A 20,141-nucleotide genomic window follows, 5' to 3' on the forward strand; every position below is an offset into this window, starting at 1 on the left:
GGATATTTCTGTTAAGAAGAAAGGAGCTATATTATTAGATCTCCAAAATGAAAGTTCTGTGTCTGTGTACTTATTTAAATAAAACTTTGTTCCTTATACCTGGCTTTATTTCTTTTATTTATCTTTAAGCCATCTTCACTAATTATTATTCACTTTTATTGCTAAGTTAATAAGGCTGTTTATTGTAGAATGGCATAAATGTAGTTTTCAAACGTATTTTAAATCTTATTCATAGTTCCAGTTCATTTGTGCCTTTAGAATAGCATATAGTAGAAGATACGTAGGTTAAACAAACATGAGTTTCTGTATAGTAATTCTATACAGAATGTGTGGTGTGATTAGTTTTATAGATTTTGTAATAAAATACTTAAAATAAGTATTTATAAGTATTTTTATTATCTTTTACATAATTTAGGAACAGATAGAATTTAACTCATGAATTAGATAAAGTAAAGCCTGATAAAGTATGGTCTGTTCTGTAGTTTCTATGTAGTATTAAAAATACAAAAATCTTGATTGTAAATTATTTTCTCCTAAATTCAGATCCTCTTTGAATGCATTTTAAGAAGTAATTCAGGTATCTTTTAGTTTATAATTATTATTCATAATAAGTTAATGTTTTGCTAATGTTTTCCAGCTTTTTCATATGTAATGATTTATTGTATTATGAATATGACTTAGGACATTGACCCTCTATCCATCTGAATAATTTACTTTGGATTAATTACTGATTTTATAAAGAAACTAATTTTTTAATAACCCAAAACCTTGTTTTTGTATATTTTGATTATTTTTTGATTCCAGGGTAGATATAGCACACCTATGCCTTTACAACCTAAGTGTTATTCACAAGAAGAAATACTTTGATTCTGAACTTGAGCTTATGACATACATTAATGAAAACTGGGATAGATTGCACCCTGGAGAGGTAGGTGACCTTAGAGCTAACTTCATTAGCTACTTGATGATTTTTCTGTTTTGTTTTGTTATTGTTTAAAAAAAACAACAACAACAACAATCTAAGAGACAAGTCATACGACCAAAGTAGAATTTTATTTTTAGTTCTGGGGAGGAATAAATGTGATAGGCTTATCAGGACCAGCTTTCTCATCCTTCTATGTTTATTTATTGCCTGTTGACTCTGGAAAATTATAGATGGAGGAAGTAAATTATTTGATTCTTCTGTATTCTAAAGTGAGAATCATTATAAAGATAGAAGGGTGGGAGAAATTCTTTGTATTGGGTGTCTCACTCATGGTTTCACCTCCTTTTCTTCTAAGAGATGTAAGCAGCTTTCTTCTTTCCTCTCTTGTTGGTACTCATATATTTCTGACTTCCAGGAATGGTGAGATCAGATAACAGGATTAGAATGATGAGTTAGAGAGTGAAGCTGCCTGAGTTGGAGATTGTCCCTCCTCATTCTGAAAATCTTGTTTTGCTTCTCGTTTGTGAAGCATAATTATTTACACTGTCTTTACAAAGAATTTTTCTAAAAAAAACAAACAAAGGAATATAAAGTAGTGCATGTTCATTGAAAAAGATTTTGGAACTATAGACTAGCACAAAGAGGGAAGAAATTAGAAAAATTTACCTTATTTTTAGCATTTATTTAGATTTATTAAAATACATATTATTAACTACTCTTGGTTGAAAACTAAAAAATTTGTTTCATAATATAGAATCAGATATGTACATTTTAATTATGCATACTTTGAGATAAAAATTGTAAGCTGATTTGAAATTTAGGGAGAATTTCTTCTATTAGTTTTAGGCAAGTGAGAGTTTATAAAACTCATATAAATGGTATTTGGGGTTTTTGAGGTTTTGGGGGCCATTAGAGCATAATTTACATTTATTTAGTTGGTATATTAGCTACATAAAATAAAACAAATAACAGTACTTAAGTATTAAAATATAGAATTACTGAAATTCTATTGATAGAAGGCGTTTCAAGTGTTAGAAAATTTTTAATGAAGTTTGAATGTTGTGATTTATAAATTTGAATTTCAGTAAACTAATGAGAGAAAAAAAAAGTAAGGCACTAATAGTAACTGTAGTGTTCTTTATAGTCATCTTAATATTTAGTGCTCCAATGCATTCATTTTAAAATTCTTCCTTCTAGGCATGATACTTTCAGTGCTTCATATACAGATTCATCTGTATACCTGGTGTGCCATCTTCAATTAAATTTTCTGATCCACAGTAAAATTTTACTTTAGCAAGTAAATGTTTTTATTATCTATAGCCTATATAGTAGTGTCTTAGAAAAAGAAGTGCTAGGGATGTAGGCCAGTGATAGAACACTTTCCTTAGCATGAGATTGAGGATTCAAGCCCCAGTATTGTCAGGGAAAAAAAAGGAGAAAAAAGTAAATTTAACTTAAAAAAGTATATATATAATATTTTAATTATAGTTGGATACAATCTCTTTAATTAATTAATTAATTTTTATGTGGTTCCAAAGATCAAGGCCAAGGCCTCACCTAGTACAGGCAAGTGCTTTACTGCTGAGCCACAACTCCAGCCCCAAATTTAACTTTTCAAAGGATGGTTGCCACTTAAGGACTTTAATCATTCCTCACTGCTTTCTTAGAGTTAAAATAAGAAAATACTTTTTAGTTGAGTTGTCTCATCTACAGACTAATTACTGATAATTGACATTCAGGTTTTTAATTCTCAGTCTTTTACATTTTTTATTGTAATTACAATTAGATTTTAGAGTGATATTTTAGTAATGAAATTATAAATTTTTTGCTGATCTGTTTTTCAGTGTTCATTTAATTTACTTTTAAATATGAAACAAAGATGGACATATTTGAATAAGAATTTCTTGTTTCATTGGAATTGAATTGCAAATTGAATTTTGTTACTGATCCAACTTAAGGTTTATCAAATTTTTTTCCATAAAATTCCATGAACTATTTTCAAGACATAGGAAATAGTATATACTAAATGTAATATTTTATAATTTAGTACCTTGGAGTTTTCAAGAGTCATTTTGAACATCAGCTTTTATTATACATAGTATAGATTATATTGCTGTAGAAGTTTCTCTTCAAAAATGAGATAAAACACAGAAGTGTTATGATTTCTACTCTCTCTTAAATGTGGAGTTTCCTCCCTTTGCTTAGATGAAAGAAAGTCATCTTTTGATAATGTTAAAAAGTTAGCTTATGGGCTGGGGTTGTGGCTCAGTGATAGAGCACTTGCCTAGCATGTGTGAGGCACTGGGTTTAATTCTCAGCACCTCATATGAATAAATAAAATAAAGGTCCATCAACAGTTTTAAAAAATGCTAAAAAAAATCAAGCTTATTGACATTCATATGGTAAAGTTTATTTAAAAAAAAAAAAAGAAGTTAGATTACTTTTGTGACATTTTGGCTAGGAATGTACATTTTGTCCCTAATCACAGAGAGGAACTGAATCCATATTTACCATTCCTGAGCTTTGAATTCAAACCTAATTTAATATATAATGACACTAGATGAACTATAATGATATTTGTTATTTATATAACATACCTCTGTAATTACTTGCTGTAATTTTATATTGAATTGGTTGTATTCTGTTTAGTGTATTGTGCTTTTTTCTTTCTTTTTTTTTTTTTTTGGATTGTCATTGTCATGAAGGAAATACTGTATTCTGTTTTATCTATTTATTTTTTGTGATACTGGGCATTGAATGGAAGGCCTTGTACATGGTAAATAAGCACTCTACCACTGAACAACATCCCCAGCCCCTCTTTTATATTAAAGGCTATTTTTAGAGGAGATTTAGGTTCACAGCAAAATTGAGAGGAGGGTACACTCCTCCACTTCTCCTACACATAACTTTGCCTCCCTCATTGCCAGTATCCCCCACCAAAGTAGTACATTAGTTGAAATTGATGAACCTACATTGACACATTATTATTCAAAGCTGTGACTTCTTTTAATTAAAAAAAAAAAGAAGTTTCAAAATTAAACTTGTTTTGTAGGTAATCCTTTCATATTGAAAGGCATATTTGACTCTCATGTATCATATCTTTTCTGTTGTTTGTTTTATAGGGTTGCTGTGAAGGGAAGCAAAAAACTTTTAAAACCATGTTAGAAGATAGTGATATTTTAATATCATATTTCCTTATGTAGTTTTTTTAAAAGTATCTTTATTTTTTAAATTTATTTTTATGTGGTGCCGAGGATCGAACCCAGTGCTTCACATGTGTGAGGCAAGCGCTCTACTGCTGAGCCAAAAACCCCAGCCCCAATCCTTACGTAGTTTTTGTACATCTTTGAGATTTGGTTTCTTAATGATTATCATATAGACTGAGTGTAGTAATGTAAGTAGCTACAGTATTTTGAAATGTTTTCTTTTTAGTAAAAATCTATCATTTGAGACCATAATAAGGATTTCTTATTTAAAATGAAGTGTCACTGGTGTATTAAATTGCTTTCAGGAGTTTAAAAGGAGATGGGAAGTGTGTGCCTGGGAGTAAACTCAGGGGCATTTGACCACTGAGTCACACCCCCAGCCCTATTTTGTATTTTACTTAGAGACAGGATCTCACTGAATTGCTTAACACCTTGCCATTGCTAAGACTGGCTTTGAATTCAGGATCCTCCTTCCTCGGTCTCCCAAGCTGCTGGGATTATAGGCATGTGCCACCAAGCCCAGTTTAAAAAGAGATGCTGGTACTTTTTTGGATTTACCTCTTGTCAATTTTATTATTATTATTATTATTTTGGTGATACTGGGAATTTAACCCAGTAGTGCTCTACCACTGAGACATACGTCCAGTCCTCCCTCCTTTAATTTTGTTTTTAGTTGTTGAAGGACCTTATTTTATTTACTTGATTATATGTGGTGCTTAAAATCGAACCCAGTGCCACCTCACACATGCTAGGTAAGCACTCTACCACTGAGCCACCACCCGAGCCCACCTCCAGCCCTTTAAAAAAATTCTTTTGTTTCTTTTAAAAGACAGGGTATCATTAAGTTCAAGGCTGGCTTTGAGCTTGGTATCCTTCTGTCCTAACCTCCAGAGGAGCTAATATTACAGACATGTGTCACCAAGCCTGGCAATCTTTGATTCTTTTTTTTTTTTTTTTTTTTTTAATATTTTAGTTGTAGATGGACACAATACCTTTATTTTTTTTAAATTTTTATGTGGTGCTGGGGATCGAACCCAGTGCCTCATGCCTGCTATGCAAGCAATCTACCACTGAGCCATAACCTTGGCCCCAGTCTTTGATTCTTTAATAACATACTTTACATTAACTGTGGTCTTAAATTTAAAAACCCTAAGGTTGATAGTAGAAAAATATATATGCTGTCTTAAACTTTTGAGGGAGGTAGGGAGAAAAGCATAAATGAAACTCAGTGAAATACCATGGTAGAAATATTTTGCGAGAGAAATGTTTAGTATAATTAAGGTAGTAAAATATTTTAAAGTGAAAAATAACAAGAAATCTGATTAATAGCAATACTTGGGACACGGAAGGTTATTTATTAGTATATGAGTTGGAAAATAAACTGTTGGCATGTATAAGCCTAGGTGGTATAGAATTCAGCATTAGTAATGGAGGGTTGTATTTTATTGAAATGAAGAGTTAGTAATAGCATGTAAGTTTGTATAGAAATGTGTAAAACTGAAAATAAAAGTACAGTATGAGGTAAGTATAGAAAGGTTGGAGCAAGAGGATTTCTCTTTTGGAGATATGTTACCAACTTTGGTCATATGAATATGATACTTTGAATTACATTTGATACAATTTATACTATTAAGTTACATTTTTAGTTTGCAAAACACACAAAGGAAACATCTGGTCCTTTTTTATGAGTAAAATATATTGTCCTATGCAAAATAATTATGGAGTTCTATAAAACTTTTGAGAAACCATAGGAAATAAGTACCAAAAGAAAAGGGAGTTCTTGTGATTTTCAAAAAATAAGAGGATTTCAATACTTTGTTTATAACTTTGTTTCAACAACTAGAAACTCAGTTTTGTTGTTGATTCTTAACAAAATTGCATATATCAGATATATGACTTGTGAAGATTTAAAAAAAGCAATTAAAAAACCCTATTAGAATAAAGTGTGTTAAATACCCTAGTTTCTTTGTTGATATGATTAGCAATATTTGTCAAATTCTGTGGGCATGGCATAGACATAGTATAACTTGATCTTGGATAGGATTTTGAAATGTGAACTAATTAAAGTGGAAATTAATGGGCAACTTGTTGAAAAACAGTAACAAAATCAATGACTTAGATATTCTTGAAGAAGACTGTAATGGAAGGCCATAGGGATTCTCTGTTTGTACCTTCAATTCAAGAAAGGTGTCAGAATCAAGAGAAAAGATCCTCTGGAATAATTAGAGTTAAAAACAAAAATTAACAGTTATAAAGTACTGTTTTTAGGCATAAACACAAACAGTACAGAGGATACTTGATAGTAGTTGCAATTTGATCTTAGATTTGTGGTGGTGAGTGGGGAACAGGAAGAAGATTAAAAACTTTACCCTAATCCAATACTTAGACATGATAACTGATTTCAAATATTTAAACGGCTGTCTTGCTAAAGAGGGAATAGAAAACTTCAAGGGAGGTTTTGCTTACCATATGGAATAGGCTTCCTTAGTAGGTGTATCAGCCTTTCTCTGCCTACCTGCCTGCCCTCCTCACCCCCTACCCGTGTAATTTTCTCTCCTCTCTTTCTTCCTTTCCTCCCTCTCTTTTGTGGTACTGGGGATTAAACTTGGGCCTTGCACCTACAAGTGCTCTACCATTGAACTGGACCCCTAACCCTGTGTATCAGCTTTTATCAATGGTAATAATAAAGCTAAGGTTGAATGACTAGCTCTCTTATAAAAAGAGATTGCACTTTTGGTGGGAGGTTGAATTAGATTTAGAGTTTAAGCTTTAAAGTATGATTTTTTTCATTCTTTTGTAAATAGAAATTCTTGGGCTGGGGGTATAGCTTAGTGGTAGAGCACATGCTTAGTATGTGTGTGGGCCTGGATTTAATTTTCAGCACTGAAAATGGAAGAAATTTTCTATTATTGGACACCTCAGAAATTACAGTAGGAGGAGATGGTATGATGATCTGAGCTTGTTCATGTATTTTTTTGTTTTTAGCATCAATCAGAGTGGCACATAGTGGGATTTCAGTCAGTGTTGGAAGAATGGACTTGAAAGTCATTTGGGTTGAGGCTTTAGCTCTCTCCCTAACTAGCCAAGGGAATTTGAACAGTTCTTTTAACCTTTATATTTATTAACTCATCTGTTAAAGAGTTGGAATAGATGGTTTTTAAGTCTCCAGTATTATTTTAGGCAGATTTATTTGCTCTTTCATTTAAAACAATTCTAAGGTTTGATAGTCAGCTGGTAAAGAACACACTGGCTATAGTTTAAATGCCAACTGTGATACTTTGTTTATAACTTAACATTTTTTTGTTAATAGGTCCTAGTCTTTAAACTTTGAAGAAGAGGTGGAAAAGTCTCTGGGGAAAATTGTTATTGGAACAAAATAGAATATTTTATAGAATTGGATATTTAGTTAAAATGGTTTATGATGAAAAATTGTTAAGCATTTAGGGCCATTTAAAGTCTATAATTGTTATGAAACACTGCCCCCATTTCACATTTTTTTCTACTTATGATCATATTGGAGGTATTGGGAAATGAAATGTTTCTCATTACTTTTTAGACCCCTTTATATTGATATGTTAGGAGCTTTCATGGTATATATTAAAATAATTCTAATGTATTTTCCCCCCAGGTTATAGAATTTTAAAAATTCAGTGATAACTAATACCAAGGTCCCATTTTTATTAGTGTTCATAGTTTTCAGTTCTTTCACAGACATCATTTTGTCCATATAATGAACTAATAATTAAACTCTACTTTTTGTAGTTGAGAAAATAAGCCTGGAGAGATTAAATGACCCTGAGTAGATCACATAATCAGTGAGCACCTGGAATTAGAATTTAGGTCTTCAGACTACTAGTCAATGTACTTTTCCTCTTCATCATATTGCCTCTATCTAGTACCTGTATATTACTAACTGATGAAATTGTAGTGCGTTAAATTGTTTCTTGATACTTCACAGCTGGCAGACACACCAAAATCTGAAAGATATGAGCATGTTCTGGAGGCATTAAATGATTACAAGACCATGTAAGTTGATTTATTTTATGTAACCCTATGAGGGAGACAGTTAGTAAGTATAAGGAATTATGGCGTTAAGAATTGTGGGATTGGTATCTAGAATACCATTTAAAACTTTTTGATGTCCTAAATCTCTTTTGGTCAGAGTAAAGTAGAAATTCCTGAGGGTTGGAGAAGGAAGAGTAAGCCTTCTTTTGGGAATGGTAGGAGGGAGGCATATCAGCATCTTCAAGGGGGGGGAATTTGGTCCATTCTGTTGAAAAAGCATATTCAGTAGTAGCTTTTTACTTTTACAATGCAGTCTACTGCAAGTAAAATAAAATCTTGCTAGCAGGTAAGAATATGCAAAACATAGCGGAAGATTTTATAGAGAATATAAGGTTTTTAAAGGATTAAGATCTCTGGTCTTAAAATTACTTACAGAAAAGAATATTACTGGTATGAGTGGTCTATAATAATTGACATTATTTGATATATTCTTGTATAGATCACCTTCCTTTTTTTAAAACCAGCATATCTATATTTCCTGAAAATGTTTCAAAATGCCATAGGAATTTTATGTGTGCTGACTCAAAACTATTGAATAACATTATAAAATTATTGTTTCAAACAAGTTGCTGTGTTAAATAATGACAGCATCAGAATTGCTTTTTCATAGTTTATATTAGAAAGGTATATATACTAAAGCAAAAGAAATATACTTGACAACATTTCCTCATTAAATAATGTTTTAATTATTAGTGGCTAGAGCTTTAGAGTAGTTGGAAAGCCATAAGGGTACCTGAGCAATTATTGTACAGGTAAAAATATTCTGTGGGACAGTGAATTCTGAACTTAGGGTGCCAGAAACACAGCTGTTCTTATTGTGGTTGAAATGGGGGCTTCTCATTCCTATATTAAAGTGGAAGAACATGCCCAATAATTGCTAGAGAGAGGTTCTTGTAGCCAGGGAGGTTTGAAGTAGTTGAAGGTATTTGGAAATAGGAACCCCCAAAGACAAAAGGCAAGGGCTAGGGAATATATTTTTCAGAGGCCCAAGTCCACACTCCACTTAAAAAAAAAAAAAAAAAATTTCTCTGCTGTAAGTTTTTCCAACTTCAGATGTGACACTGAATGTCGACACTCCTTTTATTTTGGGGACCTTTAGAATTATCTTTCCCAATGTGGTCACTCATGATTCCTGACCATATTTCCTCTCTTTGCACATTTATTCTGAAATAGATTTCTTCTTTTTCTAAACACTTAGAGATTTTTTTTTTCTAGTAGGTGACACTAAAATGTGGAAAAATATATTGGGACTAAAAAAGATAATATTTTGTGTTCATCTTCTTTGCTTTAGGAACTTATACATACACTTCTCCCCCTTTTTCTTTTTTCTTTGAGATGCGGTCTCATTGTATTGCCCCATCTAGTGTCAAACTCCTATGCTCCAGTGATCCTCCTACCTCAGCTTCCTAAGTACTGGGCCTTAGGTGCGCTCCACCATGCCTGCCCTTCACGCCCTGTTAAAAAGTGGACATCTCCTTTTCTCCCTTGTAGTCCTATCTTTTCTCCCATGATATCCTATTGTGGACTGGCTCTGAGGCAGATAGTTATCAAGGAAAGCAAAGGGAAAAAAGGAGTTTTTGTAGTATTGGTGGGCTTTTGTGTCTAAGGACCTTATATCTGAAAAAGTTAGGGTCTACCATGTATATATGTGTTCAGTTTTTAAAATTTTAGTTAATTTTTTTAAAAATTTAGGTTTATGTCTGGGAAAGAAATAAAGAAGAAGAAGCATTTGTTTGGGTTGCGAATTCGTGTTCCTCCTGTGCCACCAAATGTGGCTTTCAAAGCAGAGAAAGAACCTGAAGGAACATCCCATGAATTTAAAATTAAAGGCAGAAAGGCATCCAAACCTATATCTGATTCAAGGTAAAAGTTGATCTGTGGCTTAGTTTTTCTCTTTAGCTTATGTGTAACTAAAAATGTATGTTATTTAGTTTCATTAGTATATTTGAAAGTACAAGTGGCAGTTACCTTGATTTATTATTTTTTTCCCCTGTCCATAATTTCTTTCTTAGACAAGGTATGAAGAGTTGATACTAGATGTATGTATGTTTGTTTATTTTAGACCTTTGGCCTCAAGGAATAGACCCTGTTGATTTTGCTAGCAAACAGCTTAAATTACTGGCCTGTTCATTTGTTTGTTCATTTATTTTTTATTCATTCATTCATTCATATTCAGCACATTTACCAAATGCCTGATTATGTAAGTGCTGGGAAAACACAACAAGACAGATTTTCCTTCTGCCCTGGTGGGCTTTATATTATATGGGGGGAAAAAAGGGTAATAACAGTAAAATATTTACTGATCATGCTAGTGCTATTTAAAGAAATTGCACACTATTTTAGACTTTAGTAGGATCAGTAGAAATGGGGTCTTTGTACTTTAAAAGGGAGACTTAAGGAAGGACTATTTAAGACAGTATTAAGGTTTAGACTTAGTAAGAATGGGGAAGAATAAGAATGATCTAAAAATATGAAGAATAAAGGGAAAAGCACTCTATAACAAGCATAAAGGCCATGAGACATTCTAGGAACTCACAGAAGTCTAGTATGGCATTATCAGGGAGTTGTATTAGATTTTGGGAAGATTGGGTGGGTCTTCATCTTGTAGAGTCTTGTAAGTCTCAAGAAGACTTTGGGTTATTTTCTAAGAACATTGAGGAGCCATTTAAGGGATATAAACAGATTTAATTATGAAAATTTCTTTGGATATGCTTTTGAGAATGCATTGTATAGAGATAAAAACATGGAAGAGAAAATACTTCTGGAGTTGTTTGGGTGAGAAATAGAATAGGTGGTAACAATCAAATGGAGAGAAAAGATTTGAGATCTCTTTTCAAGGCAGAATTGATTGAACTTGCTGTTAATTAAATTCATGAGAGAAAGGGAGGAATCAAGTTAAATGATTTTTGAATCAAACTACTGATGGGTGGTGGTGTCTATTAACAGGATATGGATAAACATTATTTTGGCAAAGTGAATGAAGCACTTTTCTGTTTTATACTCATTGAGTGAAATTCTTATGAAGGACATTTAAATGATGGTGTGACATTTAGGCAATTAGATATGAGTCAAGAGCTTATAGGAGAGCCCAGGGCAGGTTGTATAAATTTGGAATGTGATTTATAAAGCCGTGAGAATGCATGAAATTATCTAGGAAACAAGTGGAGCAGAGAATGTGACTCAGAAAAGTGGCATCATTTATAAATTTGGAGAGGTAAAATAAACAAAAAAGAATGATCAGTGAGTTTGGAGAAAACCAGAAAAATTCAATGTTATAAAAACTAAAAGAAATAGAGTGTTTCAAAAAAATTAATATATTAAGCTGTATTGGATGATGGTGAGAGGTGGATTAAGATGAGAGAAAAATGCTTATTGAATAACATTTTGTATCAGAAACAATTTATTTGGAGTAGTAAAGATACAAGCCAGAAATGTTACTGATTCTAGCAGTTCCAAATTTACATGTCAAAACTGTGCTTCTACACATGAGCAACATAGGAAGATTCAGAATAATGATAATAAAGGAAGTGGGGTAAGGAAACAACCTTTAAGAATTCTGAATGACAGTGGAGAAAGTGGAAGGGGTAAATGTCATCAATGCTCAGACAGTTTTTACTGTGAACTGAAGTAGACAAATGGAATAGCAGCCGAAGACGGGAGGGATGGGAAATAGTATATGATTTTTTTTTAATTGATGGGAGATAATTAGAATCTCTTTCTTTACACTAATAGGAATGATCCAGTGAAGAAGAGGATATTGGTATAGGAGAGAGTGGAACTAATTGAAGATATTGTAGCACCTTTGAGAAAGGGATCTAGAGCATCAATGGGATATGGCTTTGATAGAAGGAGAAACACCTTTCTTTTGAAATGTGGTGAAAAAGAAGATGAGTATAGATAGATACTGGTTGTATTACATATTGGAAAGTTGGAAGATGACTAAAACAAGTTGGTAGCTTCTATTAGTGGAATATGAAGTAAAAATTATAGCTCAGAGTTACACAGAGAGGAAAACCTAAAGAGTAAATAAAATAGTCATCTTGGAGAGTAAGAAAATGTAATTACAAAATGTTGGTGATGTATCATAGCAATTTGAAGTTTGTAATAAAGCAGATAAGACTGTAAGGTTTCTTTCAAGAAGGAAAAAAATGCTAACTATTCCTATCACTTTTAAATGCCATCACTTTAATCTTTTTCTAGTAGTTGTCCATATTATGAATTAGGAAAAAAAAATCCACAAATTTTCTTTCTCATTGCTATGATGATTTTGATATGATGTTCCATCAATAGCAGCTCACCTATCAGATCATTTGGTGCTACCACATAAGGATTCAACTTTCTTCAAATGTGTCCTCAGTTTCTTCTGGACCCTATGTATGGATTGATCCTTTTAGTATGAGAGTATTTTCTTAAGTACAGTGGTCCTTTATAAATGTTATTTTTTAAAAAAGAATTTCATCCATCTTCTCCTTGAAACTTTTGATTATATCTAGTTCTGCTTTGTTCTTCCCCCCCACTTTTTCCTTCCTCATACTTTCTTTTTATTCCCTGACCTTAGTTTGGCATCTTGTGGGATAGGGTTTTCCTCCCCGACCCTTTTTTGACTCTTCTTAACTTATTAATATATAGTATTTTTCATTTCCCCTTTTTCCATAATTGAATTTTCCTGGGTAACTTTCTCACAGTACCCCGTTTTATTAGCTTGCTTGTATAAATATTTGTCAACTTCTAATTATTATTATGAACCCCTTTGCACCAGTAACATCTTCGTATTCCTGTCATCTAATATCTTCTTTCCATAATAATTATTTTTTGTTAAGTAAATGAAATACATGTTCTGTATATTGCTATTTGCTTCTTCTTCCCTTCTATTAGATATGTCCTTGGCTACTGTACTTTCCGCTTTATTTTGCTTAATATTTGACTTTGTCTTTCAATAATGATTTTCCAAGTCTTAAGTTTTTACCCTATGAATGACTCCCTGCCATTCATTGCCATTCAATGAAGGATTCTTTATTCCTTTCTCCTTTACATTCTGCTAGTCTGGGCTTCATCCTCTTTCTGATAGTGTCATTCAAGGGGGAAAAAAAATCTGTATTGATAGCTACTATAATTTTAACATAGTTACTAAGGTTAACTACCAATTTTAGTAATTTTTAGACGTAATTTCTCAAAAAATGCCTCAAGTAGGAACAACCTAAACCAATTAATTAAACTTTTAAAAACATTTGAAATCTCTCTTATCCAGTATGGTTGTTTGGTTGGTTGTTGTTTTTTAAATCTTTAGGTGGTATGTATATTCCAGAACTTAAGAGAACATTTTTTTTTTCCCTTAAACTTTTCTTACTGTAAACCTTTCATAATCTCAAGTTAAGAAATATTTATTTAAAATTAGAATGTATTATCTATACCTAAACTAGTAGTTCCAGCTTACGCTTAATATAGTTTTTGTTGACATTAATATAAAAGTAAAATCTGTATATATTTAAATACATGTGTAAAACTATTTTCTTTATGCAGAGATTAAATACATAATGGTTTTCTGTTTCAGAGAAGTAAGCAATGGAATAGAAAAAAAAGGAAAGAAAAAATCTGTAGGTCGTCCTCCTGGCCCATACACAAGAAAAATGATTCAAAAAACTGCTGAGCCACCATTGGTAAGAGTTTATTTTGATATATATTCTCAGAGAGGAAGAATGAATGAAATTATTAAGAAGCTAATATTTTTACTTACTGTAGACTTATACTTTAAGTATATATTTTTTCTTTTCCAGGATAAGGAATCAGTTACAGAGAGTCCTACCTTGGATTTACCTTGTTCTATAGGGTAAATAGAAAGTTATTTTCTTCTTTCTTAGGGAAAAAAAGTTTTGGGGGGTGATTAGTATTTCTATTGTTATGTAATATAGTTGTTATACCATTTAAATTCTTTTGTCTCAGGAGAACTGAGGGTCCTGCACATTCTTCTAATACCTCAGATGTGGATTTCACGGGTGCTTCCAGTGCAAAAGAAACTACCTCGTCTAGCATTTCCAGGCATTATGGGTAGCCATTTTATGTTTTTATTCTGTAACAATTTTCTCTTGGATGTGTGCACCCCACCCCCACCCCTACCCAAGTGGTGATTGAATAGTCTGTCTTTCAGAGGCAGTTGATAGAAGGATTTAGAGACTGTGCCCTTTCTCTTAGGCCTTTTAATGTTGTTGTTAACAAAAGTGTCTTGCTGATTTTTTTAAAAAATAATTCAAATCAGTGTCTGATTTATCAGATACTGATAAGCCTTGTCAATTAAAGGATTTTAAATTTGGGATTGTAAAAAATATATCAGTCCCCTTTATTAAAATTTTATTTAACCCAACTCTTTAGAAGGACACATATTTCCAAAACCATCATGTCAATATGAAAAGTTAAGTCTACTTGAGGTCGGAATTACTTGCTTTCAAGTTTTACACATTCTTAAAGTTTTATTCACAATTCAAAAAATGATCTTTTAAATAATGTAACATTCTAAATTCAAGAGTTAAAATGTGATAATGTGAGCTTTGTTTTGGTAAGGGGTAGGGATTCAACTTGGGGGCATTCAACCACTGAGCCACACCCCCATCCATTTTTTGTATTTTATTTAGAGACAGAGTGTCATTGAGTTGCTTAGTACTTTGCTAAGTTGCTGAGGCTGACTTTGAACTCAGCATCCTCCTGCCTCAGTGTCCTGTGCCGCTGGGATTACAGGTGTGCGCAACCATACCTAGCATGAGGTATTTTTTTTTGCCCTTTAATTAGGCACTCTGCTAAGCTTTTTATATACATTTTTAAATTTAATTCTTCAAATAATTTTTTAGTTATAGGTTTTCCATTTTATATTTTAGGAAACAGTATAGGGTATCAAATGTTAAGGCTACTGTCACATGTTTAGCATATATCACAGCTGGATTGTTAGGAAATTATGATTGTGGGGCTGGAGTTATAGTTCAGGGGTAGAGCGCTTGCCTTGAATTTGTGAGGTACTGGGTTCGATCCTCAGCATCTCATAAAAAATAAATAAATAAAGATATTCTGTATTTTTAAAAAATATATCTTTAATTAAAAAAAAAGAAATTGTGATTGTAAGCGAGTGCAATGCCACATGCCTGTAATCCCAGCAGCTCGGGAGGCTGAGACAGGAGGATCTCGAGTTTAAAGCCAGTCTCAGCAAAAATGAGGTGCTAAGCAACTCATTGAGACCCTATCTCTAAATAAAATACAAAATAGGTTTGGGAATGTGGCTCAGTAGCCAACTGCCCCAGAGTTCAATCCGTGGTACAAAAATTAAAAAAAAAAAAATGTTATTGTAAAGTTTTTGAATTTAGCTGTCATGCTGTATTCTCCTTTTTTGTTATCATAAAATCAATTGCTTGCATTTGTTTGAAGAAGATCTCAAACATATAGTTTAACTCCTTCACTTAATTCACTTAAACCTTTATTCTAATTTTATTATTTAAGCACATGGAACAGGGTCTTATGTAGTTGATCTTCAATATTTGTTTCAGTGAATGAATGGATGATTTTTTAAAGTTTTTTATTTTATTGTTTTTGCTTTTTTTGATGAGATTATTTAAAATACGCGACTTATAGCCTTTTGATAAGAATTTGCCTCTTGAACTCCTAGCTTAAAACTTACTTTTTTTTTTTTTAAGCTTAATAGTGTTTAGTTAGGAAGAAACACTATACAAAATTGATGGACTCTGAAATAAGGAAAGCAAGTGATTGTCATTTATTGCTTTAGTTTGGCTTTTATTTATTGCTTTAGTTTGGCTGATTTTTGTGTAAGCCAGGGTGTGTACTTAAGAGTAGAGTGATCCTAAAAACCAGAGAACATCTGTGGGCAGAGGATGTTTTAAAAAGTTAAACAATTTTGCCCTTTTCTGTTACATAGGTTGTCTGACTCCAGAAAAAGAACTCGCACAGGAAGATCTTGGCCTGCTGCAATACCACATTTGCGGAGAAGAAGAGGTCGTCTTCCGAGAAGAGCACTCCAGACTCAGAACTCAGAAATTGTAAAAGATGATGAAGGCAAAGAAGATTATCAATTTGAGGAACTCAACACAGAGATTCTGAATAACTTAGCAGATCAGGAGTTACAACTTAATCATCTGAAAAACTCCATTACTAGTTATTTTGGTGCTGCAGGTAGAATAGCATGTGGCGAAAAATACAGAGTTTTGGCTCGTCGGGTGACACTTGATGGAAAGGTGCAGTATCTTGTGGAATGGGAAGGAGCGACTGCATCCTGACTGTAGGACTGAACATTATGTTCACTGCACTCTCATTTTATGTAGGTACCATTCAAAGCCCTAAAGAAGTCTGGCTTTTAACTCTTTCTTAAAACAACAAGAACAACAACAACAAAAATCACAAAAGAAGATGATACTAGCCTTAACATGTACTTGTTGATGTTATGGATATTGTCATAAAAAGATATCTTTTACAAATCAGAACAGAGACTTAATTTTTTAAATCTTAAGATTTGTAGAATGTTTCTAGGATAGGATATTAAAATTGATTCAAACCCATGCATGGTGTTAGATAATTTTTCTAATTATTCCATTGAGTCAGTTTTTGTGATTAGTGGTTATCAGAGCAAACAGATCATGTAGATAGCACAAGTCTTTGGAGAAACATTGTCTGTTTTGTTACCAAAATGTTGGAAGAAATTTATTTCAATACCTTTTAGATTTCATAAAGTGCAGTGTATATAATGCCTACTGAAAGACTGTAAAATATTGAAATTTTCTTTCAAGCAAAGTGTAAAAAAAAATATATTGAGCCTGTAAATTGCTCTGTGACTAGACTTCATTGTCGTCTTAATATATTCTTTGCATGTACATATATATACACATGTGTGTATATATATGTGTGTGAATATGTGACCTATGCAATACAAATTATGGGAATGGGCAGCTTTGGAGTATATATCCCATAATTCTTTATTTCAGGAATAGTTGCAGTATTTACACAGCAGCATTTCTTCTCAGGCTTTTATTGGGTGCTGTTGCTTGCTATGTATGAAGAGAAATGTGTCAGACAAGTTTAGTGTGTACTGAAGAAGGGTGTGAACAACAGTGTTCATGGGCTTTTAGAATGCTTTTCACTTTCAGTCCTTGTAACTCAGCTGTTCGATACCTAAAACAAATTCAAATAATATCAACATCTCCTTTTATAAGTAACGTTTTCAAATTTTCATGGCACATTATGATTGTAAATGTCTCTCAGTTTTAACAGTAAGTCTGTAGGAGTCCCGTGAAGATTCCTGAAATGTCTGTAGTAACTGTTAGTAATGTTTGAATAAGTGTAGTATGAACAAAGTATTTTATTGCACAGGGTTAACAAACAGTATGTTGCCAGCTAAGGCTACTGCTGTTTTTTTTTTTACAACATTACCTCTTGTTTTTATAAAATGTACCAAGATTTAAATTGATAACTTTATTTTACGTGTAAAAAAAGAAAATAGTTTCTTTTATCACCAGTGTTAGAGTTGTCTTGTTTCTTTTTGTTTTGTTTTGTTTTCTTTCTTAGCCAAAGAGTAAACAGAAGAATATTCTTATTTTGGTGGCTATTCATTTTACTTTTACAAAATGGTTGGTGGATTTTAGACTAATAATTGGGGAATTTGCCACCAAAATGAAAAATATATAAAGTGTAGTGATGACAGAGTGGTAAAAATGTGGGTTAGTACTTATTTATTCCATTAATTGATTATTTGACTGTTTGTAAAGAAAGTTGCTTTATTTCTTTAAACATCTTCAAAAGATGACTTTTTCTCGTCACATAGCCAAAAGAAGCAGAGAACTTCGTTGTCCTGCATTTGGTTCCTGGTTGACCAGGTATAAATGAGCTTTACAAAAGTGCAAATTAAAAACTGTCACTTCTGTTTACCTCCACCAAAACTTGATTTTCCCCTAGCTATTAATTTAAAGTTGCCTTTCCTGCAGCTGCAATATTTTGAATAACACAGAGTTTGTGTTGATTTTTGAATGTTTGTTTATGTGTAGGGGTAATGGAAAATGTAAATCCCGTGTAACCTTATTCACTCCACCTGTATCATATTACTTCATTTTCCCCAAAGTCCTTGAATTCTAACTGAACACCAGCAGTATTTTTAGTAACTCTTTCTTTAACATACCTGGAAGACAATTTATTGAGCTGAACTGTCTTTAGACGTAATTATTGTGAATGTCTGTTTTATTTTATCATGGTGGTTCACATGGCTCTGATGTTCAGTTTGTATTTTTGGAATTGCTTTACTTAGAATTAAAACAGACCAACATTAAATGTGTGTATTTTTTAAAGAGCTAATGAGTTTTGCTTTTGTATTTGCTTGAAAATACACACTAGTGCAAAGTTGACTGCTTTTATTTAGCTAGGGAGGCAAGGATTTTCTTACTCCACTGCAGATACATTTACTTGAATTAATCTTTATGAAACTTTGCTTTTGTTTTCTTCTTGTCCCTCATGTGATATTAGTAATTATAGCATGTTCATCTTAAAAGTTTTTTTTAAAAAAAATAAGATAATATTTAGCCAGCTTCCATACTTCAAAGAGAATGTCTCTTTCTACCTTGTCCTCAAACTTAAAAAAAAAAAAAAAATTCAGTCTTCCCAACTACTTGTTTTCTTTTTGCTTATGTAGAAGATGTCAGGGTTCATATAAAAGAATGTCCTATTTTTTTTAAAAAAAAAAAACTTTGCCCTCAGACTACAGAAAGATGTAAAAATAATCCACTGTATTCATTTTAATCCAAAATAAATAGATTTTAGTAAGTACTGTAGTAGGAAGTGATAAACATGGATTCTTGGACTCTTAATAACCAGACTAGAGCACAATAGGAGTAATCAGAATTATTCTATAAATTATGATCAAGTCAGATATTATATCTGACATGATCATAATTTATAGAATAAGAAGTGAGTAGAGAAACTGGATACTAAGTAACACCATATTTGTCTAGTATCCTCAAGGAATAAGATGTGTCCTTCAACAGATTTTTCCATTGGATTTAAAGCAAACCAATAAAAGCCTTCACAAATGATATAAAATGTACTTTTTGTTAGAACAAAAAAATACATGTTCGAAATCACTAGTCTACTTTTTGTTTCTTGTATTTACTAGAAAATGTTGAATTGCTTTTTTTTTCTCCACCCTATGACATACCTTCTCAATTGGGGGGGCATGATATATTATCATCAAATGGGCAAAATTAGTTTATGTGGATGGCGCAACAAATCTTAGGTAGTGGATTTAAGCCCTCTGAAGTTAAATCCTACCTGTCAAAACTATTTTGTTTCTTATTATTTAATTACTATTTTTATGTTTCCTTAGTTATTACATGAGCAGCTTTAACATTAAGGTTATGTACCCTGCACAAGTTATGAAACTATAGCAAACTGTTAAGTTTTGGAGGAGCAATTGTTTGATATTGGAAAACATTTGAGTTTGCATGTGCCTGATCTTGGCCACTGGTTCCCTTCTGGATGTTGTCAGTTTGATACTCAGCATTCTCTGTATGACCTGGGCTAGATAATTAAACTAGTTTATATTTTGTTGTTTTATTTTACCCAGGGGATTCAACCATTATGTGCTAAAAAGATAAAATGTTGAAAATTTGAATATTTTGAAGCTTGTTAAAAAGTTCAAAAAAAAAATGGGTAGAGGTTGTGTACTAGGATTAAACCCAGGGCCTTGCACATATTTAGGGCACTTAAAAAAAAAAAATAGCAAACAGGGGCTGGGGTTTTGGCTCGGTGTTAGAGTGCTTGCCTAGCAATAAATGAATAAAATAAAGGTCCATCAACATCTTTTTTTAAAAAAAACAGAAGCAGAGGTTAAATCTAAGCCCATTGGCCAGGAGTGGTGGCACACACCCTGTAATCCCAGTGGCTTGGGAGTCTAAGGCAGGAGGATCACAAAT

At 32.5% G+C, this 20,141-nt stretch overlaps 1 protein-coding gene across 2 annotated transcripts in view; it reads left to right on the top strand.

Moving 5' to 3' along the window:
- The window catches only part of Mtf2 (metal response element binding transcription factor 2), a 55,028-nt gene extending 36,499 nt beyond the window's left edge, over nucleotides 1-18,529 (top strand). For both annotated transcript variants that reach the window (XM_076863479.1, XM_076863480.1), the window contains 7 exons: nucleotides 805-928; nucleotides 8,090-8,157; nucleotides 9,889-10,059; nucleotides 13,748-13,853; nucleotides 13,971-14,023; nucleotides 14,137-14,241; nucleotides 16,109-18,529. In XM_076863479.1, the coding sequence (XP_076719594.1) occupies nucleotides 805-928; nucleotides 8,090-8,157; nucleotides 9,889-10,059; nucleotides 13,748-13,853; nucleotides 13,971-14,023; nucleotides 14,137-14,241; nucleotides 16,109-16,466 (985 nt within the window). In that variant the 3' untranslated portion in view covers nucleotides 16,467-18,529. The remainder of the gene's footprint in view (nucleotides 1-804; nucleotides 929-8,089; nucleotides 8,158-9,888; nucleotides 10,060-13,747; nucleotides 13,854-13,970; nucleotides 14,024-14,136; nucleotides 14,242-16,108) is intronic.
- Nucleotides 18,530-20,141: the final 1,612 nt, after the last annotated feature.

This window comes from Callospermophilus lateralis, chromosome 7, assembly GCF_048772815.1.
Source record: "Callospermophilus lateralis isolate mCalLat2 chromosome 7, mCalLat2.hap1, whole genome shotgun sequence".
Taxonomy (NCBI): Eukaryota; Metazoa; Chordata; class Mammalia; order Rodentia; family Sciuridae; genus Callospermophilus; species Callospermophilus lateralis.